This window comes from Schistocerca nitens, chromosome 9, assembly GCF_023898315.1.
Source record: "Schistocerca nitens isolate TAMUIC-IGC-003100 chromosome 9, iqSchNite1.1, whole genome shotgun sequence".
Classification (NCBI taxonomy): Eukaryota; Metazoa; Arthropoda; class Insecta; order Orthoptera; family Acrididae; genus Schistocerca; species Schistocerca nitens.
This window is the reverse complement of record NC_064622.1, coordinates 347,919,166-347,944,017: the sequence shown is the minus strand read 5'-3', so window position 1 is coordinate 347,944,017 and position 24,852 is coordinate 347,919,166. Positions and strand designations below refer to the sequence as shown.

At 47.1% G+C, this 24,852-nt stretch overlaps 1 protein-coding gene across 1 annotated transcript in view; it reads right to left on the bottom strand.

Moving 5' to 3' along the window:
- The window catches only part of LOC126203069 (protein takeout-like), a 45,704-nt gene that overhangs the window by 3,808 nt on the left and 17,044 nt on the right, over positions 1-24,852 (bottom strand). The window contains exons 3-5 of the mRNA XM_049937308.1: positions 17,578-17,725; positions 13,073-13,209; positions 1,417-1,566 (exon numbers count right to left, since the gene is read on the bottom strand). Coding sequence (XP_049793265.1) covers positions 1,417-1,566; positions 13,073-13,209; positions 17,578-17,725 — 435 coding nt within the window. The remainder of the gene's footprint in view (positions 1-1,416; positions 1,567-13,072; positions 13,210-17,577; positions 17,726-24,852) is intronic.

The window sequence follows — 24,852 nt, the reverse complement described above, 5'->3', positions numbered from 1 at the left end:
TTTTAGACTTCACATGGAACCATCGCCATATTGTGACTGCGAAGAGCTTCAGGATATTAATCACATCTGTTTCGGCTGCCCTTGATAAAGAAGGGACTTCGGCTGGCTGATTACGAAACTGATCAGCGAGCATCAATCATTTCTTTCTCACGTGTTAATCTGTTTTCAAAGAATTTAGACATTTATAAATTCTAATGGAGTTAAATTGTAACCATTAAAGGTAGGAATGTGTCGTGTTGTGTGTGTGTGTGTGTGTGTGTGTGTGTGTGTGTGTGTGTGTGTGGAGAAGGGGGGGAGAGAGGGGGGTGTAGGTGAGTAGGTGGGCGGTGAATGTGACTGAAATCTGGTCGTATTATTTTAACTGTCCATGACGTTCTATGTTCGGACTTCTGTATTATTCACCAAGTAATTGCAGTTTTTTCACTTTTTAAGAAATTGCATTTTTGAAATGTCTGTGTGGGTGTAACCAAAAACAAATAAAGAAGAACAACTTAACTTGGATACGGTTGAAGAAAACAAAATCAAGCATCACAGCATTTGTAGATTCATAGGAAGCATTTGACAATTTTGACTGGAACACACTCTTTCAAATTCTGAAGACAGCAGAGATAAACTGCAAAGAGCATAAGATTATCCAGGAATCAGGCTACAGTTATAAGAAACGAAGGGCATGGAAGAGAAGCGGTAGTTGAGAAGTGAGTACGACAGGCTTGTAGCCTATTCCCGATGTTGTTCAGTCTGTACTTTGGGCAAGCAGTAAAGGAAAGAAAGCAGAAATTTAGAAAGGGAATCACAGTTCAGACAGAAAAAATAAAAACTCTCTAGTTTGCTTTTTGCTGATGATACTGTAATTCTCTCAAAGACAGCAAAGCATTTTGAACAGCAGTTGACCGAGACAAATAGTGTCTTCAAAACAAGTCATAAGATGAACATCAACAACAGTAAAACAATCGCAATGGCCGGCCGGTGTGGCCGAGCGGTTCTAGGCGCTTCAGTCTGGAACCGAGCGACCGCTACCGTCGCAGGTTCGAATCCTGCCTCGGGCATGGATGTGTGTGATGTCCTTAGGTTAGTTAGGTTTAAGTAGTTCTAAGTTCTAGGGGACTGATGACCTCAGATGTTAAGTCCCATAGCGCTCAGAGCCATTTGAACCAATCGGAATGGGATGTAGTCGAGTTAAATCAGGCGATGCTGCAGGAATAACATTAGTAGTAGATGAGCTTTGCTGTTTCAGCAGCAAAATACTAAGAGAGTATATAAAAATGAGGACAGGAAACAACAAGAAAGGTAGTTCTGAAAAATAATCCTCTGAGCTCGTCGTTATTGTTTTCTTACAACCTTTTCGCTTAGAGAATTGTCCGAAGTTTTGTTTAGCAAGATTCTCGGGACGGTTCAGCTGAGGACGACGGAACTCACCCAGGGCCTTGTCGCCGTTGAAGAGGTTCTCGAAGTCCATGTGCAGGCGCTGCGGCTGCAGCGAGAATCCGAAGCTGAGGACGCGGCCGTACGTCTGCCCGTCCTTCACGACCTTCTCAGCGCGGATCTTCGCCGTCGTCTTCAGGTCGGCTGCAACACAGCACGGCACCGGCACTTACTCACACGTTCTCTCCCCTCCACAAAAAGCTCTCCTCACTTTCCTAAGCAGAATATTCTACGACACACATGCTTGGAATGACATGGGGTTTTACTAGAACAAAAAAAAAAAAGTTCACAAAATGTCCGACAGATGGCGCTGGGCAGCAAAACGTCAGTGACTGCGCATGACAGTCGTATATAAAAGGAGCTGTAATGAGAGAGAGAATCTCCGCCTCGCCTATCGCATCCGTCTCCCCTCCCCCACGCGGATCCTGTACGATCTCATCCCCTTCCCCCACCTCCTCCTTTTCCTTGAAAGAATACGGATCCTGTACACCTCCCGCAAACTCGATCCTCCTCATCCGCTTATCTCACCCATCCTCTTCCACCCCCGCCCGCTGCCGCGCCTGTATTCCCACGTCCCACCCGGTCTCCATCTCTCCACCCTCCTTACCCTCTCCCAAGGTGGCTTCCGCCAGCTCCCCCTCCCTGATGATGTCCTCCTCCCCTCCATCTACCTCTCCTATCAACTTTGATCATCCCCCCCACTTCCTGTGTCCTTTCCTTTAGGCACCCTCCCTCCCTTCTCTTTCCTTTTCCCCCGTCCCCTCCCTCCACCCCTCTTCCCCTCCCCCTTCCTCCCTTCCCCCTATCTCCCCTGCCCGTGGCATCTGCTCTCCCTTCTCCCTCTCCCACCCCCCTCCTCCTCTCTTGGCAGGTCCCCAGACTCGTACACGGTTAGTGAACATTCGCGCGCCGGAGATCAACGCCTCGTGTTCTGTGTGTGCCGTCGTTTTGTGCTTAAGTGGTTCAGTGTTATTCGTTTTGTGCACCTACGTTCACGTGTGACAATTTTCGTCTATGTATGTGTCGAAGTGTCTGAACAAATTTTATCTTGGACTCTACGCCCGTGAACGGCTCCATGTATTTTAAGTAGTGTTTGTCTCCGTTTATATGTCCGCCGTATTTTTTTCTCTAAATGTCTTCATTTGTATCTTTTGTGTTTCTCTGAGGCCCAAGAGCGGCGTAGTATGCTGCTGCTGGCCTGCCTGTACACAGGTTTCAAAATAACAATAAAGAAAAAAAAAAGAGAGAGAGAATCAGATGCACTAGCAGTTGCAGCATGTTGACGTTACCTGAAAAGGCGCTTTTAGTGAAGCTGTATTATCAGAATGGGGAATGTGCTAGTTCGGCGTTACAATCCTATCGCCATAGGAAGAGGATTCGAACGGGTAAAGGTCCGTTGACAAATGCAGTTGTGGCGAGAATGATCTCGAAGTTTGAAGCCACGGGTTGTTTAGACGATAGACCCCGTAGTGGCCGACCGAGCACAAGGCGTAATGCTGCTGAGACAGTTCAGGAAAAAATGGAGACTGTAGCGGGTTCGTCTATGCACGGGGAAGTCAGCGCTCGTGCAGTCGCACGTCGCACCGGCATTCCATACACTACTGTTTGGAAGGCACTTAGGCGTATCCTCCGATGCTATCCGTACAAAATCCATCGGCATCATGAGCTGTTACCTGGCGATTTAGTGAAGCGGAGGGCATTTGCGGTGTGGGTGTTTCAAAAGATGGCGGAAGATGACGATTGGTTGAGTAACGTGTTGTGGACCGATGAAGCTCATTTCACGTTCCGAGGGTCTGTCAAAGCCCACAACTGCAGAATTTGGGCTACCGAGAATCCTAGAACTGTCGTGGAAACTCCATTGCACGACGAGAAAGTCACGGTATGGGTTGGATTTACCACATATACCGTTATCGGGCCTTTTTTCTAAGAGGAAATGCGTGATTCTGGTTTTGTAACTGCTACCGTGACGGGTGAGAGGTACGCCGATATGTTACAGAATCGCATCATCCCCAGCCTGGCTGATAAACAGCTGCTGGAACGTACGATGTTTATGCAGGATGGCGCTCCACCCCAAATTGCTAGAAGCGTGAAAGATCTCTTGCGCGCGTCGTTTGGTGATGGCTCAAAATGGTTCAAATGGCTCTGAGCACTATGGGACTTAACATCTGTGGTCATCAGTCCCCTAGAACTTAGAACTACTTCAACCTAACTAACCTAAGGACATCACACACATCCATGCCCGAGGCAGGATTCGAACCTGCCACCGTAGTGGTCACGCGGTTCCAGACTGAAGCGCCTACAACCGCACGGCCACACCGGCCGGCCCGTTTGGTGATGATCGTGTGCTCAGTCGCCAGTTTCGTCATGCTTGGCCTCCCAGGTCCCCAGAACTCAGTCCGTGCGATTATTGGCTTTGGGGTTACCTGAAGTCGTAAGTGTATTGTGATCGACCGACATCTCTAGGGATGCTGAAAGACAACATCCGACGCCAATGCCTCACCATAACTCCGGACATGCTTTACAGTGCTGTTCAAAACATTATTCCTCGACTACAGCTATTGTTGAGGAATGATGATGGACATATGAGCATTTCCTGTAAAGAACATTATCTTTGCTTTGTCTTACTTTGTTATGCTAATTATTGCTATTCTGATCAGATGAAGCGCCATCTGCCGGACTTTTTTGAACTTTTTTATTTTTTTAGTTCTAATAGAACCCCGTGTCATTCCAAGCATGTGTGTCAATTTCTACCTCTTTATCTACATTATTGCGTGATTTATTCAGTTTTCAAATTTATACTGACTTTTCGATCACCCGGTATACTTCTCTCTTCTGACTACGAAAAATCTAGAGGGAGATTCACAGGTGTGGAAGAACCCTTTAAAAACAGAAACCGGTGGATAAACAGAAATTTAAGCTCAAGCAGTACAAGATGAAAGAGGGATAACATGGCGGCCATTTTGGAAGCGGCCATCTTGGATGCAACTCGTAATTTTCAAATGGAAAGAGAATCACCTGACATGTCATAGCCGACAGTAAATTTAATGGCGTTGGTAGCAAGCTGGCGCAGTTGCCCACCAAAACATTTTCTGCGATTACTCTCTGTCCTCGCACAATACTCACTACTTTGCAGCGTGGTTGTCAGTCCAGTGACCAAGATTGTTCCCATTACGGTCGGGCCAGCGAAGGAGTGCCGGTGTGTGTGCGTGTGTGTGTGTGTGGGGAGGGGGCGGAGGGGCGAGGGTGAAAGTGGTGGTGTCATGATGTCATGAAAGCCATTCGGCCAACAGCTCACCATTGACGATACCAAAACCAGTATAAAAAGGCCGAGCCCGTAAAAGAGACGGGACAAATTAAAAACGAAGAGGGGAGGCAGGCAATAGTAAAAATGAAATCATTCTAACTGCAACTGTCAACAATTTACGTAGATTTTTCCACAGTTAATTGCGCAGTTACATAAAACATTATTCCTCATCACAGGAAGCGTATTTGAAGATCTATAAAAATATTTCTTTTCGCTTAGCTTTTAATGAAAATACAGGATTTTGATTCAATTAGTAACGGTCTGAGTAATTTTAAGATGATAACAATCGACAGCTATAGTTCGACAAGAAAAATTTTTCTTAAAATCTACATGTACGTCTATACCCCGCTAATCTATTACGATGTGTGGCAGAGGGTATTTCTGGCGCCAGTTATAACTTTCATCTGTCTTTGATTCACGTATGATGCGATAGGGAGGACGAGTATCGTTAAGCGTCTATCGTGGTCTTCAGTCCGAAGACTAACTTGAATCAGCTCTCCATGCTACTCCATCCTGTGCAAATGAGCCTCTTCAACTCCAAATAACTACTGCAACATACATCCTTCTGAATCTGCTTACTGTATTCATCTCTTCGTCTCCCTCTACGATTTTTACCCCCCCTCCCCCTTACTTCCCTCCAATACTAAATTGCTGATTCCATGTTGTCCCGGAACGTGTCACACCAATCGATCCCGGCTTCTAGTCAGGTTGCACCACATATTTCTTCCCCCCTCCCCCCCCAACTCTATTCAGTACCTCATCATTACTTACGTAATCTACCCATCTAATCCCCAGCATTCTTCTGTAGCGCCACGTTTCAAAAGCTTCTTTTTGTCTTCTTACCTAAACAGTTTATCGGTCATGTTCCACTTCCACACATGGCCAGATCCCTTGTATGCACCTTCAGAAAAGGCTTCCTAACACTTGAATCCACATTCGATGTTAACAAATTCCTCTTCTTCCGAAACGCTTTTCTTGCTATTGGTAGTCTACATTTTATACCCTCTACACTTCTGTCATCATCACGTATTTCGCTGCCCAAGTGACAAAATTAAAAAACTATTTCAAATGTTTCGTTTCATAATCTGATTCCCCCAGCATCACCTGATTTAATTCGACTAGATTCTGTTATCGTTGTTTTTATTTTGTAATATTCATCTTATATGCTCCTCTCAAGACATTTTCCATTCCGTTCAACTGCTTTTACAAGTCCTCTGCTGTCTCCAACAGAATTACATTGTCATCGGCAGACATTAAAGTTTTTATTTCTACTCCATGAACTTTAATCCCTACTCCAAATGTTTCTTTGCTTTACTTTCCTGCTTTCTCAATGCACAGATTGAATAATATCGGGGATAAGCTGACTCCCTTCTCAACCACTGCTTCCCTTTCATTCCCCTCGTATCTCATAACTGCCATCTGGTTAGTGTACAAGTTCCAAGTAGCCTTTCGCTCCCTTCGACCTTCAGAGTTTTAAAGAAGGTATTTCAGTCAACACTGTCAGAAGCTTTCTCTAAGTCTACTAAGGCTAGAAATGTAGGTCGGCATTTGGTATTTTCTGAGATAGATCTTAGGGTCTGTATGTTCCTGCATTTCTTCGGAATTCATACCAATCTTCCCCGAGGTCGGCATCTACTTGTTTTTCTATTATTCTGTAAAGGATTTTCGTTGGTTCTTTACAACCACGACCTATTAAATTACGTCTCTAAATGAACTCTAATTTTTATAATTATCTGGTCGGAGTCATTCGCGAGACATATGTTGGAGGAAGTGATACGTTTCCTGACTGTTTCCCAAATGCACACTCTCGAAATTTCAACAGTAAACATTTCCGTGACTCACAATGTTTCCCTTTTAACGTCTGCCACTGAGGCTTATTTAGCATCAGCGTAACGCCCTCGCGACGAAAAGCCCCGCCCTTCGTTTGGTCTTCTCTGCCTCATCTATTAATCTAGCCCGGTAAGAGTCGTATACTGATGAACAATACTCGAAGAGCTACAAACAATCCTGTTGGAAGAACTTCCGAAATTGAGCATTGTACTAGAGGTTTATAATATCGCTTCAGTTGTAAATTTGTTTTATTACCACGACCGGTTTCGGGCTCTCACAAGCCTATCCTCAGGTGTCGCAACTGTGCTTTGGCCCCCGATCGCCGCAGTGGACGTGTACTAGACGCGCTGTTGAATAAGTGTTTTGTAAGCCACTTCTATTGTGAATGAATTTAATTTCCTTAGGAGCCTTAATATTCTGCCAATGAATCTCAGGGTGGCACCCTTTCTTTCCAACAACTGGTTTCACGTGAGCTTTCTATTTTAGGTTGTTCCGGACGGTTACTCCAAGGTGTTTTACTGTATTCAGTAAGTTCTGTGCGTTAACAAAAACGAACAGTAACGGATCTATTCTCCTATTCACGCACAATTCGTTACATTTATTTACGTCCAGGTTAACTACTACTCGCTGCAATTAACACCTATACTCCACAAGTCTTCCCACAACAAATTACAATCTTTTGGCTTTGCAGTCTTCCTATAGACAACAGCACTGACTGCGAATGGCTTCGGACAGCTTTCGGCGCTACCTGCTATAACTTATATACATCGTTAACAGAAACGGTCCTATCACATGTCCTTGGCATATTCCCGAAGTTACCACTGCATCTATCTCGTTCCGTTAAGAAGGACGTGCTGATTTCTATCTGAAACCAAGTCTTATACTACAAATCTGGCCCAATACTCAGTAAGCTCGTGTTTTGTTCACTAGAGGAAGTGCGGAACTGTAACTGAATGCATTCATGAAGTCCAAGAACACTCCATCAACACGAAAGCCAAGCACGACGATATACGGGCGAAGGGGTGGCCGCGGCCTTGCCCCCCCCCCCCCCCCCCAGCTCTAAGGGAAAGGAAAAAAGTACAGTGCAGTGAGGTGTTTCTCTTTCAAGAAAATAATTTAAAAGTCTGTATTATGTAGGTTTTTAGCAGGTCGGAACTGGAACCTTTATATATCTGTTTACTGGTCGCCATTCGTCTTCCAAAATGTTGAAAATACTGGATGCCCTCAGGTCTTGTTCCCCCCCCCCCCTTCTCCCTACAATCTTTCGTATGGGCACTCTTGATGAAAACCGTTTATCAGAGATACTGTGGGTGGACAAAAATATGCAGACGCTACAAACACAACACATTACCATGCCTCATACGGTGTAGGAAACCGTTGGCAAAGCAGCTTCAAGCCATCTCGCATTGGATAAATAGAAGCCCTGTCTGATTGTCAAGAGAATTTTATACCATTCTTTCTGAAATATACTGGCAAGTTCAGGCAAATATGATGAGGGTAGATAGCGATCGCACACACTTCTCTCCAAAGTACATCACAAAGGCTCAGTAATATTGAGATCTGGCGACTGCGGTGGCCATCGGAGATACAGTATTTCATCTTCGTGCTCACAAAACCAGACCTGGACGATGCGAGCTGTGTGGAAAGGGTCCCCGTTTTCTTGGAACGCAGCATCGCCACTGGGGAACAAACATTGTACTTTGGAACGGACCCGGTCACCCAAACCGGTCACATAAACCTTGGCAGTAATGCAACCTTCCAGAGTAACCAGATGGCCCATGATATTCCACAATACGGCTGCCCGAATCATCACCGAACCCTCACCACGTTTCAGTCTTGGAACACAAACTCGCTCGGTCAGAGGTTAGAAACTGATTAAAGCAAGACTCCTCTGACCAAATGATATTATTCCACTGCTCTGTAGCCTATGTTTTACGGGTTCGGCACCACGTTACGAGCATTTGCGCCACTGATGAGTGATTTTGGAATTCTATCTTCTCCTGTAATTCCCTGCTTATGGTGCTCAGAGCTGACAGGATTCGCGAGTACGACATTCACTTTTACAGTGACTTTTGCATCTAAAATGTAAATGTCGTGTGACTAGGGCCTCCCGTCGGGTAGACCGTTCGCCGGGTGCAAATCTTTCGTTTTGACGCCACTTCGGCGACTTGCGCGTCGCTGGGGATGAAATGATGATGATTAGGACAACACAACACCCAGTCCCCGAGGGGAGAAAAAACTCCGATCCAGCCGGGAATCGAACCCGGAACCTTAGGAGTGACAGTCTGTCGCGCTGACCACTTTTTTTTGTTTTTTTTTTTTTTTAAGTCTTATTTTGTTAGTTTTAGTTCGTTGCATCTGCTCGGGGCGGACGTCGCAAGACACCCGTTTCTGTTCGTCGTTTATCTATTAACTCAGTTTTTTTTTATTATTACAGAGGGCTGCTAACCCTCTGACCAAACACGCTGAGCTACCGTGCCGGCACTACTCAGCTACTGGGGCGGACACTTGTGCAGCTGTCGCGCTTGTATGTTTCGTGACAATCTTCTTCAATAACCATCTGTCATGGTTACTCAACAAACATTTTCGTCCGCGTTGTGACTTAGCGCATGATGTTTTTCCGTTTTCCCTGTATGCAGTATAAGTTTTTTCGATACGGTGCGTCTAGAAACAACGAACACTTCAGCTGCCTTAGTAACGGAGGCTTTTACCACACAAGCACCAACAATTTGCCCACTTTCGGATGCACTGAACTCCGACGTAGTGCATTCACAACTACACAGATCGCTGTTCGGACTACCACTGACACCTGCAACGTATTGAGGGGGGCACTGCACAGTTGCAGTTCGAAGTCAAATACACTCCTGGAAATGGAAAAAAGAACACATTGACACCGGTGTGTCAGACCCACCATACTTGCTCCGGACACTGCGAGAGGGCTGTACAAGCAATGATCACACGCACGGCACAGCGGACACACCAGGAACCGCGGTGTTGGCCGTCGAATGGCGCTAGCTGCGCAGCATTTGTGCACCGCCGCCGTCAGTGTCAGCCAGTTTGCCGTGGCATACGGAGCTCCATCGCAGTCTTTAACACTGGTAGCATGCCGCGACAGCGTGGACGTGAACCGTATGTGCAGTTGACGGACTTTGAGCGAGGGCGTATAGTGGGCATGCGGGAGGCCGGGTGGACGTACCGCCGAATTGCTCAACACGTGGGGCGTGAGGTCTCCACAGTACATCGATGTTGTCGCCAGTGGTCGGCGGAAGGTGCACGTGCCCGTCGACCTGGGACCGGACCGCAGCGACGCACGGATGCACGCCAAGACCGTAGGATCCTACGCAGTGCCGTAGGGGACCGCACCGCCACTTCCCAGCAAATTAGGGACACTGTTGCTCCTGGGGTATCGGCGAGGACCATTCGCAACCGTCTCCATGAAGCTGGGCTACGGTCCCGCACACCGTTAGGCCGTCTTCCGCTCACGCCCCAACATCGTGCAGCCCGCCTCCAGTGGTGTCGCGACAGGCGTGAATGGAGGGACGAATGGAGACGTGTCGTCTTCAGCGATGAGAGTCGCTTCTGCCTTGGTGCCAATGATGGTCGTATGCGTGTTTGGCGCCGTGCAGGTGAGCGCCACAATCAGGACTGCATACGACCGAGGCACACAGGGCCAACACCCGGCATCATGGTGTGGGGAGCGATCTCCTACACTGGCCGTACACCACTGGTGATCGTCGAGGGGACACTGAATAGTGCACGGTACATCCAAACCGTCATCGAACCCATCGTTCTACCATTCCTAGACCGGCAAGGGAACTTGCTGTTCCAACCGGACAATGCACGTCCGCATGTATCCCGTGCCACCCAACGTGCTCTAGAAGGTGTAAGTCAACTACCCTGGCCAGCAAGATCTCCGGATCTGTCCCCCATTGAGCATGTTTGGGACTGGATGAAGCGTCGTCTCACGCGGTCTGCACGTCCAGCACGAACGCTGGTCCAACTGAGGCGCCAGGTGGAAATGGCATGGCAAGCCGTTCCACAGGACTACATCCAGCATCTCTACGATCGTCTCCATGGGAGAATAGCAGCCTGCATTGCTGCGAAAGGTGGATATACACTGTATTAGTGCCGACATTGTGCATGCTCTGTTGCCTGTGTCTATGTGCCTGTGGTTCTGTCAGTGTGATCATGTGATGTATCTGACCCCAGGAATGTGTCAATAAAGTTTCCCCTTCCTGGGACAATGAATTCACGGTGTTCTTATTTCAATTTCCAGGAGTGTACAATAGCGCAACCTGCAGGCTTGGCTAGCGTCACCATTTGTTGCTGGAGCACGCATTTCTCGCCATCTTTCCATATTTTTACTCAATCGCGGTACTTCGTGCAAGGAGTAAAACAGTCTGCATCAGTAGCGAGCAACATCTTCGAGCTGAGTTATTGAAACTTACCTGGGCGTGCTGAAAAGTAATGCCTCTGATTTTTTATGTGAAGACTTTTAAAGCTTTTTAAATAAAATAAACTTTATTTTCGTTCACGTGTTTATTCCTCTTGTCTATATATTTATTTCTCAACTAAGCCACCGTGGGGTCGAACATATGTCTCCCAGCGACAGATCAGCTTGTTGATAGCGTCATTGTAGAATGTTTGACTCTGTTGACGGAGCCACAACCTCACCTCTGCTTGGACCGCTTCATCACTATCAAAGTGAGGTCATCGAAGGTGTTCTTTGTTTTGGAAACTGATGAAAATCGGTCGGGGCAAATCGGGATTGTATGAGGAACGATCCATGGCAGTGTACCCACGGCGTCAGATTGTTGCTGATGTCGCAGCGCTCGGGTGCGGTCCGGCATTGTCGTGCTGAAAGAGGGGTGCGCCATGTGTGGGTGAACTCATTGAATTTTCAACTCTGTTACAGACGTTCTTGCCCTGGTACTGACATAGTTACGTTACAAACCGCCATGGTACATGCTACAATTAAGAGCGCTCCAGCGGCAGAGGGCTACAAATATGTAGACATGGAGAATAAAGATGTAGCGTGTTGGTAACGTTTGTTTTACACTGAAGTGCCAAAGAAACTGATATAGGCATGGTTATGTAAACGGGCAGAACACAGCATTGCGGTCGGTAGCGCCTATATAAGACAAGTGTCTAGCGCAATTGTTAGACCGGTTACTGCTGCTACAATGGTAGGTTATCAAGATTTAAGTGAGTCTGAACGTGGTGTTACAGTCGCCGCACGAGCGATAAAACACAGCATCTCTGAGGTAGCGATGAAGTGGGGATTTTCCCGTATGACCATTCCACAAGTGTACCGTGAAATGTCAGGAATCCGGTAAAAAATCAAATCTCCGACACCGCTACGGCCAGAAAAAGATCCTACAACAACGGGACCAACGACGACTGAAGAGAATCGTTCAACGTGACAGCACTGCAACCCTTCCAGAAATTGCTTCAAATTTCAGTGCGGGGCAATCAATAAGTGTCAGGGTGCGAACCATTCAACTAAAGAACATCGATATGGGCTTTCAGAGCCGAAAACTCACTCGTGTGACCTTAATAACTGCACGACACAAAACTTTGCGCCTCGCCTGGGCCTGTCAACACCGACAGTGGACTGTTGATGACTGGAAACGTGTTGCCTAGTCGGACGAGTGTCGTTTCAAATTGTATCGACCGGATGGACGTATACGGGTATGGAGACAAGCTCACGAATCCATGGACACTGCATGTCAGCAGGGAAGTGTTCAAGCTAGTGTACGCTCTGTAATGGTGTGGGTCGTGTACAGTTGGAGGGATATGGGACCTCTGATACGTCTAGATACGACTCTGACAAGTGAAACGCACGTAAGCATCTTGTCTGATCACCTGCATCCATTCATGGCCATGTGCATTCCCACGGACTTGGGTAATTCCAGCAGGACGATGCGACACCCCAAACGTCCAGAATTGATACAGAGTGGCTCTAAGAACACTCTTCTGAGTTTAAACACTTCCGCTGGCCATCAAATTCCCCAGATATCAACGTTATTGAGAATATCTTGGATGCCTGGCAACATACTGTTCGGAAGAGATCTCCGCCCCCTCTTACGGATTTATGGACAGCCATGCAGGATTCATCGTTTTAGTTCCCTCCAGCCCTACTTCAGACATTATTGGAGTCCATGCCACGTCGTGTTACGGCACTTCTGCGTCCTCACGGGGGCCCTACACGATATTAAGCAGGTTCCAGTTCCTTTGGATCTTTAGTCTATTTAAGAAGCTTTAAGAGTTTACACATTCAAAATTCGGAGGCATTATTTTTCAGCACGCCCTCATAAAATCCATGAATATCATAAATTACCGGTTTTTTTCAACTAATAGAAAAGAAATGGCAATAAAATAAAGAAAAATGACTATGAATACACCGTACCTGGGCAGCAGGTCAAAGTGGCCCACCTCGGTGTGCCTTCTCGAGTAATGGTGAGAGGACTAAAATGTTTTCACGCTAGACAGATACAGAAAGGCAGCAGGACTCACCGAACGTGAGGTTGCAGCGGCCCGCCCCCGTGATGGGCAGCACGAGCACCTTGCCGTCGATGCGGTACTGGCCCAGCAGGCTGACGGGGCCGGGGAAGCGCGTCTGCATGTCCAGCGACAGCGTCTTCGTGTCGAACCTGCGCCAGACGGCACGCTCTGCAGCTCCACAACACACCAGTTGCTTACATGCTTACGTGTTCTGCTGAATTACAAACGCTCTCTTCCAAAGCAGAATCCCCAGCTTAATCCTAGCAATACGAAGGCATTTTCCATGACGCTCATTATTGTGGTAGGGTGGTATTTTACTACCACCCTAAAATTTTTTTAAAGAAATCGTTTGTTGTCGTTGAAGTATATTAAGAACACATGTTTTAAAAGAGGTACTGAGGTGTAAGTAGGGTCCAGGACTTGAAAGTGCCTTTTAGAACACTCTTAGCACTATCAATAATCTTTCATAAACATGTAAACATTTTATGACCTCCACAACAAAATTTAAAAGATCCAAATTTCGTTCATTGTTGTTGACTATCGATCTCAACATACCTTTTACACGGTTCAAATGGTTCAAGTATGGGACTTAACATCTTAGGTCATCAGTCCCCTAGAAGTTAGACCTACTTAAACCTAACTAACCTAAGGACATCACACACATCCATGCCCGAGGCAGGATTCGAACCTGCGACCGTAGCAGTCCCGCGGTTCCGGACTGTAGCGCCTAGAACCGCACGGCCACCGCGGCCGGCTTTTTACACGAATATTGATGTGTAAGTAAGGCACTGAACCTGGGAATATCGATTATGACGTTCACTAGGGAAAGTGGCATCTACTACTGAGACAGATTTTTGGGTTGATTTAAAGCACACATGGAATCTGCTAGAAGAATTCAATAAAAACAATAAATATTTTTTCCAAAATTTTAAAATATAGAGTAAATTAACAGATAGTGTGCTACTTGTGTGCTGCAGGCTGTGTTATTGACGCTGCGTACTGTAAGCAGCAGAATGGTCCGGTATTTATGTCGGGAACAAGCTGAGACGGTCATTGAGTACGGCCAAGCAGATGGAAACGGTCGACAAGCAACACAAGTACCCTTACAGACACGAACCACATCACACAACATTTCAAGTAATTCTGGGCATTTGTGAGATCATGGGTCCTTCCAGAGAGGTGGATGTGCAGGGAGGCGGCGGACTGTGCGTACATCAGATTTGAACGACCGCGTTCTGCGTATCGACAGTTTCCATGTGTTTGACCGTACACAAACACCCTCTAGGCTTGTTTCCGGCGTCAATATCGAACCATTCTGCTGCTTAAAGTACTCTGCGTCACATGGCCTGCAACATACAAGGAACATACGGCGGAAAATGGAACTTTCATTCCTCAGCGCCACCTACCGTGGCAACGATGCATGTCGGGAGACATGTTCATAGGACCTTTTTTCCTCCGTTTCCAGTCAGAAATCCGTCCCTGCAGTTCGTCCGTTTTATTAATGTTCGCTGTTTAGCTTTCAAAAGGTGGGCATAAATCATCCCCCCTCCTCCCCTGGTATTGCGAGTGTTTAGCAGGTCGTTTCTCGCCCAGCACGGGGCACACCTCCTACATATCTTTTAAATAATGTCATCTTGCTTCCAGCTATTACAGTTTTATTTTACAACTGCAGTTTAGGCAGTAACACCCAAACCTTCAGATTTCAGACGCTCAGATCGGTACCAAACGTTGTATGCCGATAGAGTATCAACCAAAACTCCGATTTAGTTCGTACTATGTGGTGGCGTCCAGCAGAACGGGCGTAAACGTTAATTAATGGTGATACCAGAGCTGCGGAGCGCAGTAAAAGCATAACTGAGAGTAAGTAATATGTATAGCCTCCGTGTGGAAGTTGGCAGAGCGATAGATCGTTGTACCTATGGTCGTAAGTTCATACTCCAATTATGACAATTTATTATTGTATTGTGTGTGAAAGTATTAGCACGTGTGAGGCAATTCTTTCCTTATTCTACAGCTCCAATTGGTTATAGTATGTGGTCAAAAGTATCCGGACACCTCCAAAAATTTTTCGTATTAGGTGCATTGTACTGCCACTTACTGCGAGATACTCCACATCACCGACCTCAGTAGCCATTAGACATCGTGAGAGAGCAGAAGGGGCGCTCCGCGGAACTCACGGACTTCGAACGTGGTCAGGTGACTGGATGTCACTTGTGTCGTACGTCTGTACTCGAGATTTATACACTCCTAAACATCCCTAGGTTCACTGTGATAGTGAAGTGGAAACGTGAGGGAACACGTACAGCACAAAAACGCACAGGCCGACCTCGGCTGTTGACCGACAAGGATAGTCGACAGTTGAAGAGGGCTAGAACATCACACAGGAATTCCAAACTACATCAGGATCCACTGCAAGTACTATGACAATTAGGCGGGAGGTGACTTTGATTTTATGGTCGAACGGCTGCTCATAAGCCACACATTACGTCGGTAACTGCCAAATGACGCATCGCTTCGTGTGAGGAGCGTAAACATTGGACGATTTAACAGTGGAAAAATATTGTGTGGAGTAACGAATCACGGTACACAATGTGGCGATCCGATGGCAGGATGTGGGTATGGCGAATGCCCGGTGGATGTCATCTGCCAGCGTGTGTACTACCAACAGTAAAATTCGAAGGCGGTGGTTTTATGGCGTGGTCGTGTTTTTCATTGGAGGGAGCTTGCACCCCTTGTTGCTTTGCGTGGCACTATCACAGCACAGGTCTACATTGATGTTTTAAGCACCTTCTTGCTTCCCACTGTTGAAGAATAATTCGGGGATGGCGATTGCATCTTTCAACACGATCGAGCACCTGTTCATAATGCACGGCCTGTGGCGGAGTGCTTACGTGACAATAACATCCCTGTTTTGGACTGGCCTATACAGAGTCCTGACCTGAATCCTAAAGAACACCTTTGGGATGTTTTGGAACGCCGACTTCGTACCAGGCCTCACCGACCGAGATCGATCTCTCTTCACTGCAGCACTCCGTGAAGAATGGGCTGCCAATCCTCAAGAAACATTCCAGCACCTGACTGAACGTATGCCTGCGAGGTTGGAAGCTGTCATCAAGGCTAAGAGTGGGTCAACACCATATTGAATTCCAGCATTACCAATGGAGGGCGCCACGAACTTTTAAGTCATTTTCACCTTGTGCGCGGAAACGTTTGATCACATAGTGTATATTTTTCTGTGAAACTGCAAGTGCACTAGCTGCTTCATCACCAGTGGTGTCTGTTCTGCCGGACATATCCGATAGAGCACCGCACCTATCTATACAAATGTACTCTATACGCTTGCTACTTTCAGCTAAGGAAGCGAAAGCTGACTGCGAAAAGGGCATTGCTAGAAACTCCGAAAGGTCGTTTTATATGTGAGGAAAATTTTCTCTCATATATCAATTTCACGTGTAAACAGATGAAGTAGTCATCAGTGGCTTCTGAACGCGAGACTTTTGGTACGAGAACATCACCCTATACTAGCTGACCCAAGTGAGAGCTACAAAGCCATTACTCACAGATAGGTTTTTCCTGTGCTCCATAGTTCTGGTGACACCTTTAATTATCGTTTACGCATGTTCTACTGCACGACAGCACATAGCACGAACTAAATCGGTGTTTTGGTCGGTACACTCTCTAAATACAACGTTTGGTACCAATCTAAGTGTCTGATGGTTCAAATGGCTCTGAGCACTATGGGACTCAACATCTTAGGTCATAAGTCCCCTAGAACTGAGAACTACTTAAACCTAACTAACCTAAGGACATCACACACACCCATGCCCGAGGCAGGATTCGAACCTGCGACCGGAGCAGTCCCGCGGTTCCGGACTGCAGCGCCAGAACCGCTAGATAAGTGTCTGACATCTGAAGGTTTGGGTGTAAGCGATTTTCAAGATGACATCATTTAAAAAATTTATAGAAGCTGTGGGCCTATATTGCAAGAAAATAACTTATTTCGTAGTTGTTCCGGAGAATAGTAATTTATTCTTTTTATTATAACAGTGACTTAATATAGATGTACGAGTATTTAATGTTGTTCATTAATAGCAACGATTTCGAAGAGCTCAAAGCCTCATCACCAGGCGCTAAAAATATTTACACAAAATGTGTGTAGTCATCTACATTATCTGACCAGAAGTACCCGGGCGGCGAAGAGAGCGGCCCGCGAGGGGAGGGGATTTATATCGGCCGCCCGCCCTCAGGAGCTCAGTTCGTCAGCGCACCTGACGATGGCGACATGTCTGATCGCCGAAATATTGTGCCCGTTGGACACTATGAACCGGCAGTATACACGTGGACTGTTCGAGCAACAAATATGCCGGGAGAAACTGAAGAATCACTGCATAAAAGCAGTCTGCGGATTGAACAACTCCAATAAATACCCACGAAGACGAGTGACGACTTTCGAAATGGGTCAGACAGAGGGGTAAGGAGGTATTCACGCTTTCGTTTGAACTGCAGTGGTGACTTACGAGGCTGTCTCGATGACGGCGGAGGAGAGCCCGTGGATGGTGAGGTCCTTGAAGTCGAGACTGACGTCGACGGGCCCGCTGCCGCGGCCGATGCTCAACGCGGAGATGGCCAGCGGGTCGATGGGCAGCACTCCGAGGCTGGGCGCGCCTGCGGGCACACAGCGCCACCACATGCCTTTTACTGACCACTCTCACCGTCTCTCAACTGGATTGGGTGTACAACATTTCAATATTTAAGTACAAAAATTACGTAAAATTATTTAAAAAAATATTTGTGGCCAAGATCGCGTTCAGTACCATGCCACTCTAAATTACGGTTCCATATGCACAGACCAACAATGTCATTATGTTGTAGTTATACACTTCCCAGCTTTGGATAACCTTATGTTATACACTGAAGAGCCAAAGAAACTGGTATACCTGCCTAATATAGTGTAGGACCCTCGCGAGCACGCAGAAGTGTAGCAACACGACCAGGCATGGACTCGACTAATGTCTTAAGTAGTGCTGGAGGGAACTGATACCATGAATTCTGCAGGGCTGTCCATAAATCTCATCTGAACAGTACGTTGCAAGGCATCTCAGATATGTTCAACAATGTTCATGTTTGGCGAGTTTGGTGGCCAGCGGAAGTGTTTAAACTCAGAGGAGTAGTCTTGGAGCCAATTCGTAGCAATTCTGGACGTGCGGGGTGTCTCATTGTCCTGATGGTGGTCGTCCGTCGAGTGCACAATGGACACGAATGGATGCACGTGATCATACAGGATGCTTACGTACTTGTCACCTGTCAGAGTCGTATCTAGACGTATCAGGGGTCCCATATCACTCCAACTGCACATACCCCACGCCATTATAGAGCCTCCATCAGCTAGTCTCCTACTGACATGCAGTGTCCATGGATTTGTGTTGTTGTGTTTGTTCCCGTACACCTCTATCCGCTCTATATAATTTGAAACGAGACTAGACCGACCAAGCAACATGTTACCGTCGGTGTTCACGGGCCCAGGTAAGGCGTAAAGCTTTGTGTCGCGCAGTCATCAAGGGTACACGAGGGAGTCTCTGGCTCCGAAAGCCTATATCGATGATGTTTCGTTGAATAGTTCGCAAGCTGACACTTGTTGATGGCCCAGCACTGAAATCTGCAGCAATTTACGGAAGGGTTGCACTACTGTCAAGTTGAACGATTCTCTTCAGTCGTCGTTGGTTCCGTTCAGTCGTCGTTGGTTCCGTTCAGTCGTCGTTGGTTCCGTTCAGTCGTCGTTGGTTCCGTTCAGTCGTCGTTGGTTCCGTTCAGTCGTAGTTGGTTCCGTTCAGTCGTCGTTGGTTCCGTTCAGTCGTCGTTGGTTCCGTTCAGTCGTCGTTGGTTCCGTTCAGTCGTCGTTGGTTCCGTTCAGTCGTAGTTGGTTCCGTTCAGTCGTCGTTGGTTCCGTTCAGTCGTCGTTGGTTCCGTTCAGTCGTCGTTGGTTCCGTTCAGTCGTCGTTGGTTCCGTTCAGTCGTCGTTGGTTCCGTTCAGTCGTCGTTGGTTCCGTTCCTGCAGGATCTTTTCCCGACCGCAGTGATGTCGCAGATTTGATGTTTTACCAGATTCCTGATATTCAAGGTCCACTTGTGAAATGGTCATATGCGTAAATCCCCACTCCGTCGCTACCTCGGAAATGCTGTGTGCTATCGCTCGTGCGCCGACTATAACTCACTTAAATTTTGATAACTGCCCATTGTAGCAACAGTAACCGATCTAACAACTGCGCCAGACGCTTGTTATGTTATATAGGCGTCGCCGACCGCAGCGGCATATTCTGCCCTTACATATCTCTGTATTTGAATACGCATGCTTAAACCTGTTTCTTTGGTGCTTCAGTGTATATTCTAAGTATGCTACGATGTCCGTGCTATAAACCGCCCTTCTCCTCCTGCCTCACCTTCTCTTTCAATCCATTATTCCCCATCTCTTACTGCTAAATATATTCACAGATAATTCTCGTGTTTAGTGCTGAAATTATACATATTCTTTTTTGTCTCCCCCCCCCCTCTCCAACAGCAGCTCCGACACTGATCCCCTCTTTCAGGACTAATGTCACATGTTCTGTATCTTGTAATGGTATTAAGCAGCTTATGTTGTTTATTACAGAGAAACCATGAAAGATAGAAACACATTGAGCGTGTAACTGAATAGAGGAAGATTCTAAGTTTTATGTCCGCGTAGACAGTATACTATACACTCAACACAAACGCCGTGCGTTGCCCGAGAAACATTGAAACGGTAGATCACTTCGTTTCACACACGCATCAACAGGTCCCTGTTTATTGAGCCGGCTGCTTCAACAGTTCGATTTTTCGGCTCTTGAAGAGTAGGTCCCATAGGTGGGACGAAGAAGAAAAGATGGGATATCTCGTGACCTGGGAGGCCAAAAGCAATGAGTAAGATCTTGATGTACAACACACAAAATGATTTGTCTTGTGGTGTAGTCGCCATTTTGCTACAGACAAATAAACAACAGCGCAATTGTGTCAAAACTTTGAACGTCCCTCTATTCAGTGACATGCCCAATGTGTTTTCTTCTTCTATAGTCTTCTGTAATAAGCGAATGAAATCTGTTCTTTCTTCTTGAATCGCTCGATATATTATAAGGATATTAAGACGAATACGAAAAAAAGCGGTGATCTCGCCGAGTGTTGAACGTATATATTCAGTAATACCCGATAACATAAAATACTGATAACCGACTTATAATACATGTGATGAGTAAAATTTTTTAAAAGTATATTACGAAAATATAAAAACACGCATTACATAAAAATCGGTATGTTTCTCAAATGGTACACTGTTAAACTGTTTACATTAAAAAATCTTCTGTAATTCTAAATGTTAAGAAAAAGAATGCATGAACAGGTACAGAATACCTACATAAGAGCCCTCTAATCGCTTTAATTATTTGCATGCCTAAATTAAATAAATTCTAGACTTTCATACATCTGTAAGTATGTTTTGTATGCTGTGCAAAATTCATCGAAGAATTTCTCTTACTTATGGAGCAACAAATGCAGCCAATTGTAAGTGAAAAAAATGATGAAATTTCACACGTAAAAAAAATTTATTTTGTTATTTTTTGAACTTCCACTGGTATGAGTGTGAATCCTGAATCCTTCCTGGACCTGTTGACAAAGTTTTATGAATTTATTTGTAAAACTACAGACAGTGGAAATTAAAATTTCCTGTGGTACCATTCCTGCTCCAAGCCGGCCCGTTTGACGTCCTAGCCCTCTTAACAACAGCTGAGGTGCTCTTTTACACATACTCTACATTACAAACAGCTCTGGCTGCGCAATTCAGATCATATGTACAATCATTTCATTCTTCACTTTGGCTGGTAAACTGTTCTCCGAGTCATACCTGAGTGTGAGTAGCTACCACTACCCAATCTCGGTGCAATAATACATTTACCATATACAGAACAAGTCCGTAGATAGAACGCAGAACGACTACCCAGTGATCACGAAGCCTGTTCAAAAAGTATCGAACATTTCGTTGGCGGAAATAAATTTATTGATTTGGTGGTACAGAACCCAAATCTCTTCAAAGCAGTCTCCCTATTCATGCACAGACTCCTCCAGCGCCCCCGCCATTGTGGAAAACGCTTCTGGAGTGCGTCTACGCAACTGTTGAAACGGTGATCAGCCACGACGTACGATATCTTCTCTTGATTCAAACTGTGTTCCTTTCACAGTCATTTTTAGGTTGAGAAACGGCCAAGAATCACACGGAACCATGTCGGGTAAGCAGGGAGACTGACTAACCACAAAAACGTTGTGCTTGACGAGGAAAGTAATTCATATACGCAGAATTGATGAGTGCCTTATTGATATGGAGCTGCCTAGCTTTTTCTGGACACAGACCCACCGTTCGCGCCACATAGAACCACGAAGGCGACAAAGGGCCTGCTAGTAGGTTTCTTTCCTGATATTGTGGCCTTGCCCTGTGTACTCATAATGCGTAACCCTGTGAGGGTCAAAGGAAACGGTCAATAGAACCTTGATGTTACTGTAGACCCGCTGTACTTTTTTTGATCTCGGATATTACCGCTGTGATGATTGCATCTTGGTTTCTGGATCGTATACAGATACGCACGTCCTATCACATGTCATCAAGATATTCAGAAAGTTGGGGCTACTTTCAGATTGTCCAGCATGTCCTGGACGATGTCCAGACGGCGTTGCTTCTGCTTCATAGACAGTAGTTCCAGAACGTATTTTCCAGATACACTCCTCATGCACAAACCGTCGGTCGAAATTGAAATCCAGTACCCACCACTACCTCGTTCACAAGTTCCCGTACTGTGATACAAAACTCTTCCACGACCGAACTCCGCTCGTCCTCAGAGACATTGTAATACCGGCATGTTGAGGTTCTGCCCCAGCGTGGTTCGCTAACGTGCGCCCATGTCCGTAGCGATTGCACCACTCATGACGTCGTCCCCGAAAGACTGTTGAATCTTGCGGTATCGCCAAGCGTTATGGCAAAATTTTACGCAGTATCGCTGCTCAAAACACTACCGGCCACTAACATTGCTACACCAAGTAGAAATGCAGATGATAAACGGGTATTCATTGAACAAATATACACTCCTGGAAATGGAAAAAAGAACACATTGACACCGGTGTGTCAGACCCACCATACTTGCTCCGGACACTGCGAGAGGGCTGTACAAGCAATGATCACACGCACGGCACAGCGGACACACCAGGAACCGCGGTGTTGGCCGTCGAATGGCGCTAGCTGCGCAGCATTTGTGCACCGCCGCCGTCAGTGTCAGCCAGTTTGCCGTGGCATACGGAGCTCCATCGCAGTCTTTAACACTGGTAGCATGCCGCGACAGCGTGGACGTGAACCGTATGTGCAGTTGACGGACTTTGAGCGAGGGCGTATAGTGGGCATGCGGGAGGCCGGGTGGACGTACCGCCGAATTGCTCAACACGTGGGGCGTGAGGTCTCCACAGTACATCGATGTTGTCGCCAGTGGTCGGCGGAAGGTGCACGTGCCCGTCGACCTGGGACCGGACCGCAGCGACGCACGGATGCACGCCAAGACCGTAGGATCCTACGCAGTGCCGTAGGGGACCGCACCGCCACTTCCCAGCAAATTAGGGACACTGTTGCTCCTGGGGTATCGGCGAGGACCATTCGCAACCGTCTCCATGAAGCTGGGCTACGGTCCCGCACACCGTTAGGCCGTCTTCCGCTCACGCCCCAACATCGTGCAGCCCGCCTCCAGTGGTGTCGCGACAGGCGTGAATGGAGGGACGAATGGAGACGTGTCGTCTTCAGCGATGAGAGTCGCTTCTGCCTTGGTGCCAATGATGGTCGTATGCGTGTTTGGCGCCGTGCAGGTGAGCGCCACAATCAGGACTGCATACGACCGAGGCACACAGGGCCAACACCCGGCATCATGGTGTGGGGAGCGATCTCCTACACTGGCCGTACACCACTGGTGATCGTCGAGGGGACACTGAATAGTGCACGGTACATCCAAACCGTCATCGAACCCATAGTTCTACCATTCCTAAACCGGCAAGGGAACTTGCTGTTCCAACAGGACAATGCACGTCCGCATGTATCCCGTGCCACCCAACGTGCTCTAGAAGGTGTAAGTCAACTACCCTGGCCAGCAAGATATCCGGATCTGTCCCCCATTGAGCATGTTTGGGACTGGATGAAGCGTCGTCTCACGCGGTCTGCACGTCCAGCACGAACGCTGGTCCAACTGTGGCGCCAGGTGGAAATGGCATGGCAAGCCGTTCCACAGGACTACATCCAGCATCTCTACGATCGTCTCCATGGGAGAATAGCAGCCTGCATTGCTGCGAAAGGTGGATATACACTGTACTAGTGCCGACATTGTGCATGCTCTGTTGCCTGTGTCTATGTGCCTGTGGTTCTGTCAGTGTGATCATGTGATGTATCTGGCCCCAGGAATGTGTCAATAAAGTTTCCCCTTCCTGGGACAATGAATTCACGGTGTTCTTATTTCAATTTCCAGGAGTGTATTATACTAGAACTGACATGTGATTACGTTTTCACGCAATTTCGGTGCATAGGTCCTGAGAAATCAGTACCCAGAACAACCACCTCTGGCTGTAAAAACGGCCTTGATACGCCTGGACATTGAGTCAAACAGAGCTTGGATGGTCTGTACAGGTACAGCTGCCCATGCAGCTTAAACAAGATACCATAGTTCATCAAGAGTAATGACTGGCGTATTGTGACGAGCCAGTTGCTCGGCCACCATTGACCAGACGTTTTCAGTTGGTGAGAGATCTGGAGAATGTGCTGGCCAGGGCAGCAGTCGAACGTTTTCTGTATCCAGAAACGACCGGACAGAACCTGCAACATGCGGTCGTGCATTAGCCTGCTGAAATGTAGGGTTTCGCAGGGATCGAATGAAGGATGGAGCCACGGGGCGTAACACATCTGAAATGTAACGTCCACTATTCAAAGTGCCGTCAATGCGAACAAGAGGTGACCGAGACGTGTAACCAATGGCACCCCGTACCATCACGCCGGGTGATACGCCAGTACGGCGATGACGAATACACGCTTCCAATGTGCGTTCAGCGCGATTTCGCCAAACACGGATGCAACCATCATGATGCTGTAAACAGAACTTGGATTCATACGAAAAAATGACGTTTTGCCATTCGCGCACCCAGGCTCGTCGTTGAGTACACCATCGCAGGCGCTCCTATCTGTGATGCAGCGTCAAGGGTAACCGCAGCCATGGTCTCCGAGCTGATAGTCCATGCTGCTCCAGACGTCGTCGAACTGTTCGTGCAGATGGTTGTTGTCTTGCAAACGTCCCCATCTGTTGACTCAGGGATAGAGACGTGGCTGCACGATCCTTTACAGCCATGCGGATAAGATGCCTGTCATCTCGACTGCTAGTGATACGAGGCCGTTGGGATCCAGCACGGCGTTCCGTATTACCCTCCTGAACGCACCGATGCCATACTCTGCTAACAGTCATTGGATCTCGACCAACGCGAGCAGCAATGTCGCGATACGATAAACCGCAATCGCGATAGGCTACAATCCGACCTTTATCAAAGTCGGAAACGTGATGGTACGCATTCCTCCTCCTTACAAGAGGCATCAAAACAACGTTTCACCAGGCAAGGACGGTCAACTACTGTTTGTGTATGAGAAATCGGTTGAAAACTTTCTTCAAGTCAGCACGTTGTGTCGCCACCGGCGCCACCCTTGTGTGAATGCTCTGAAAAGC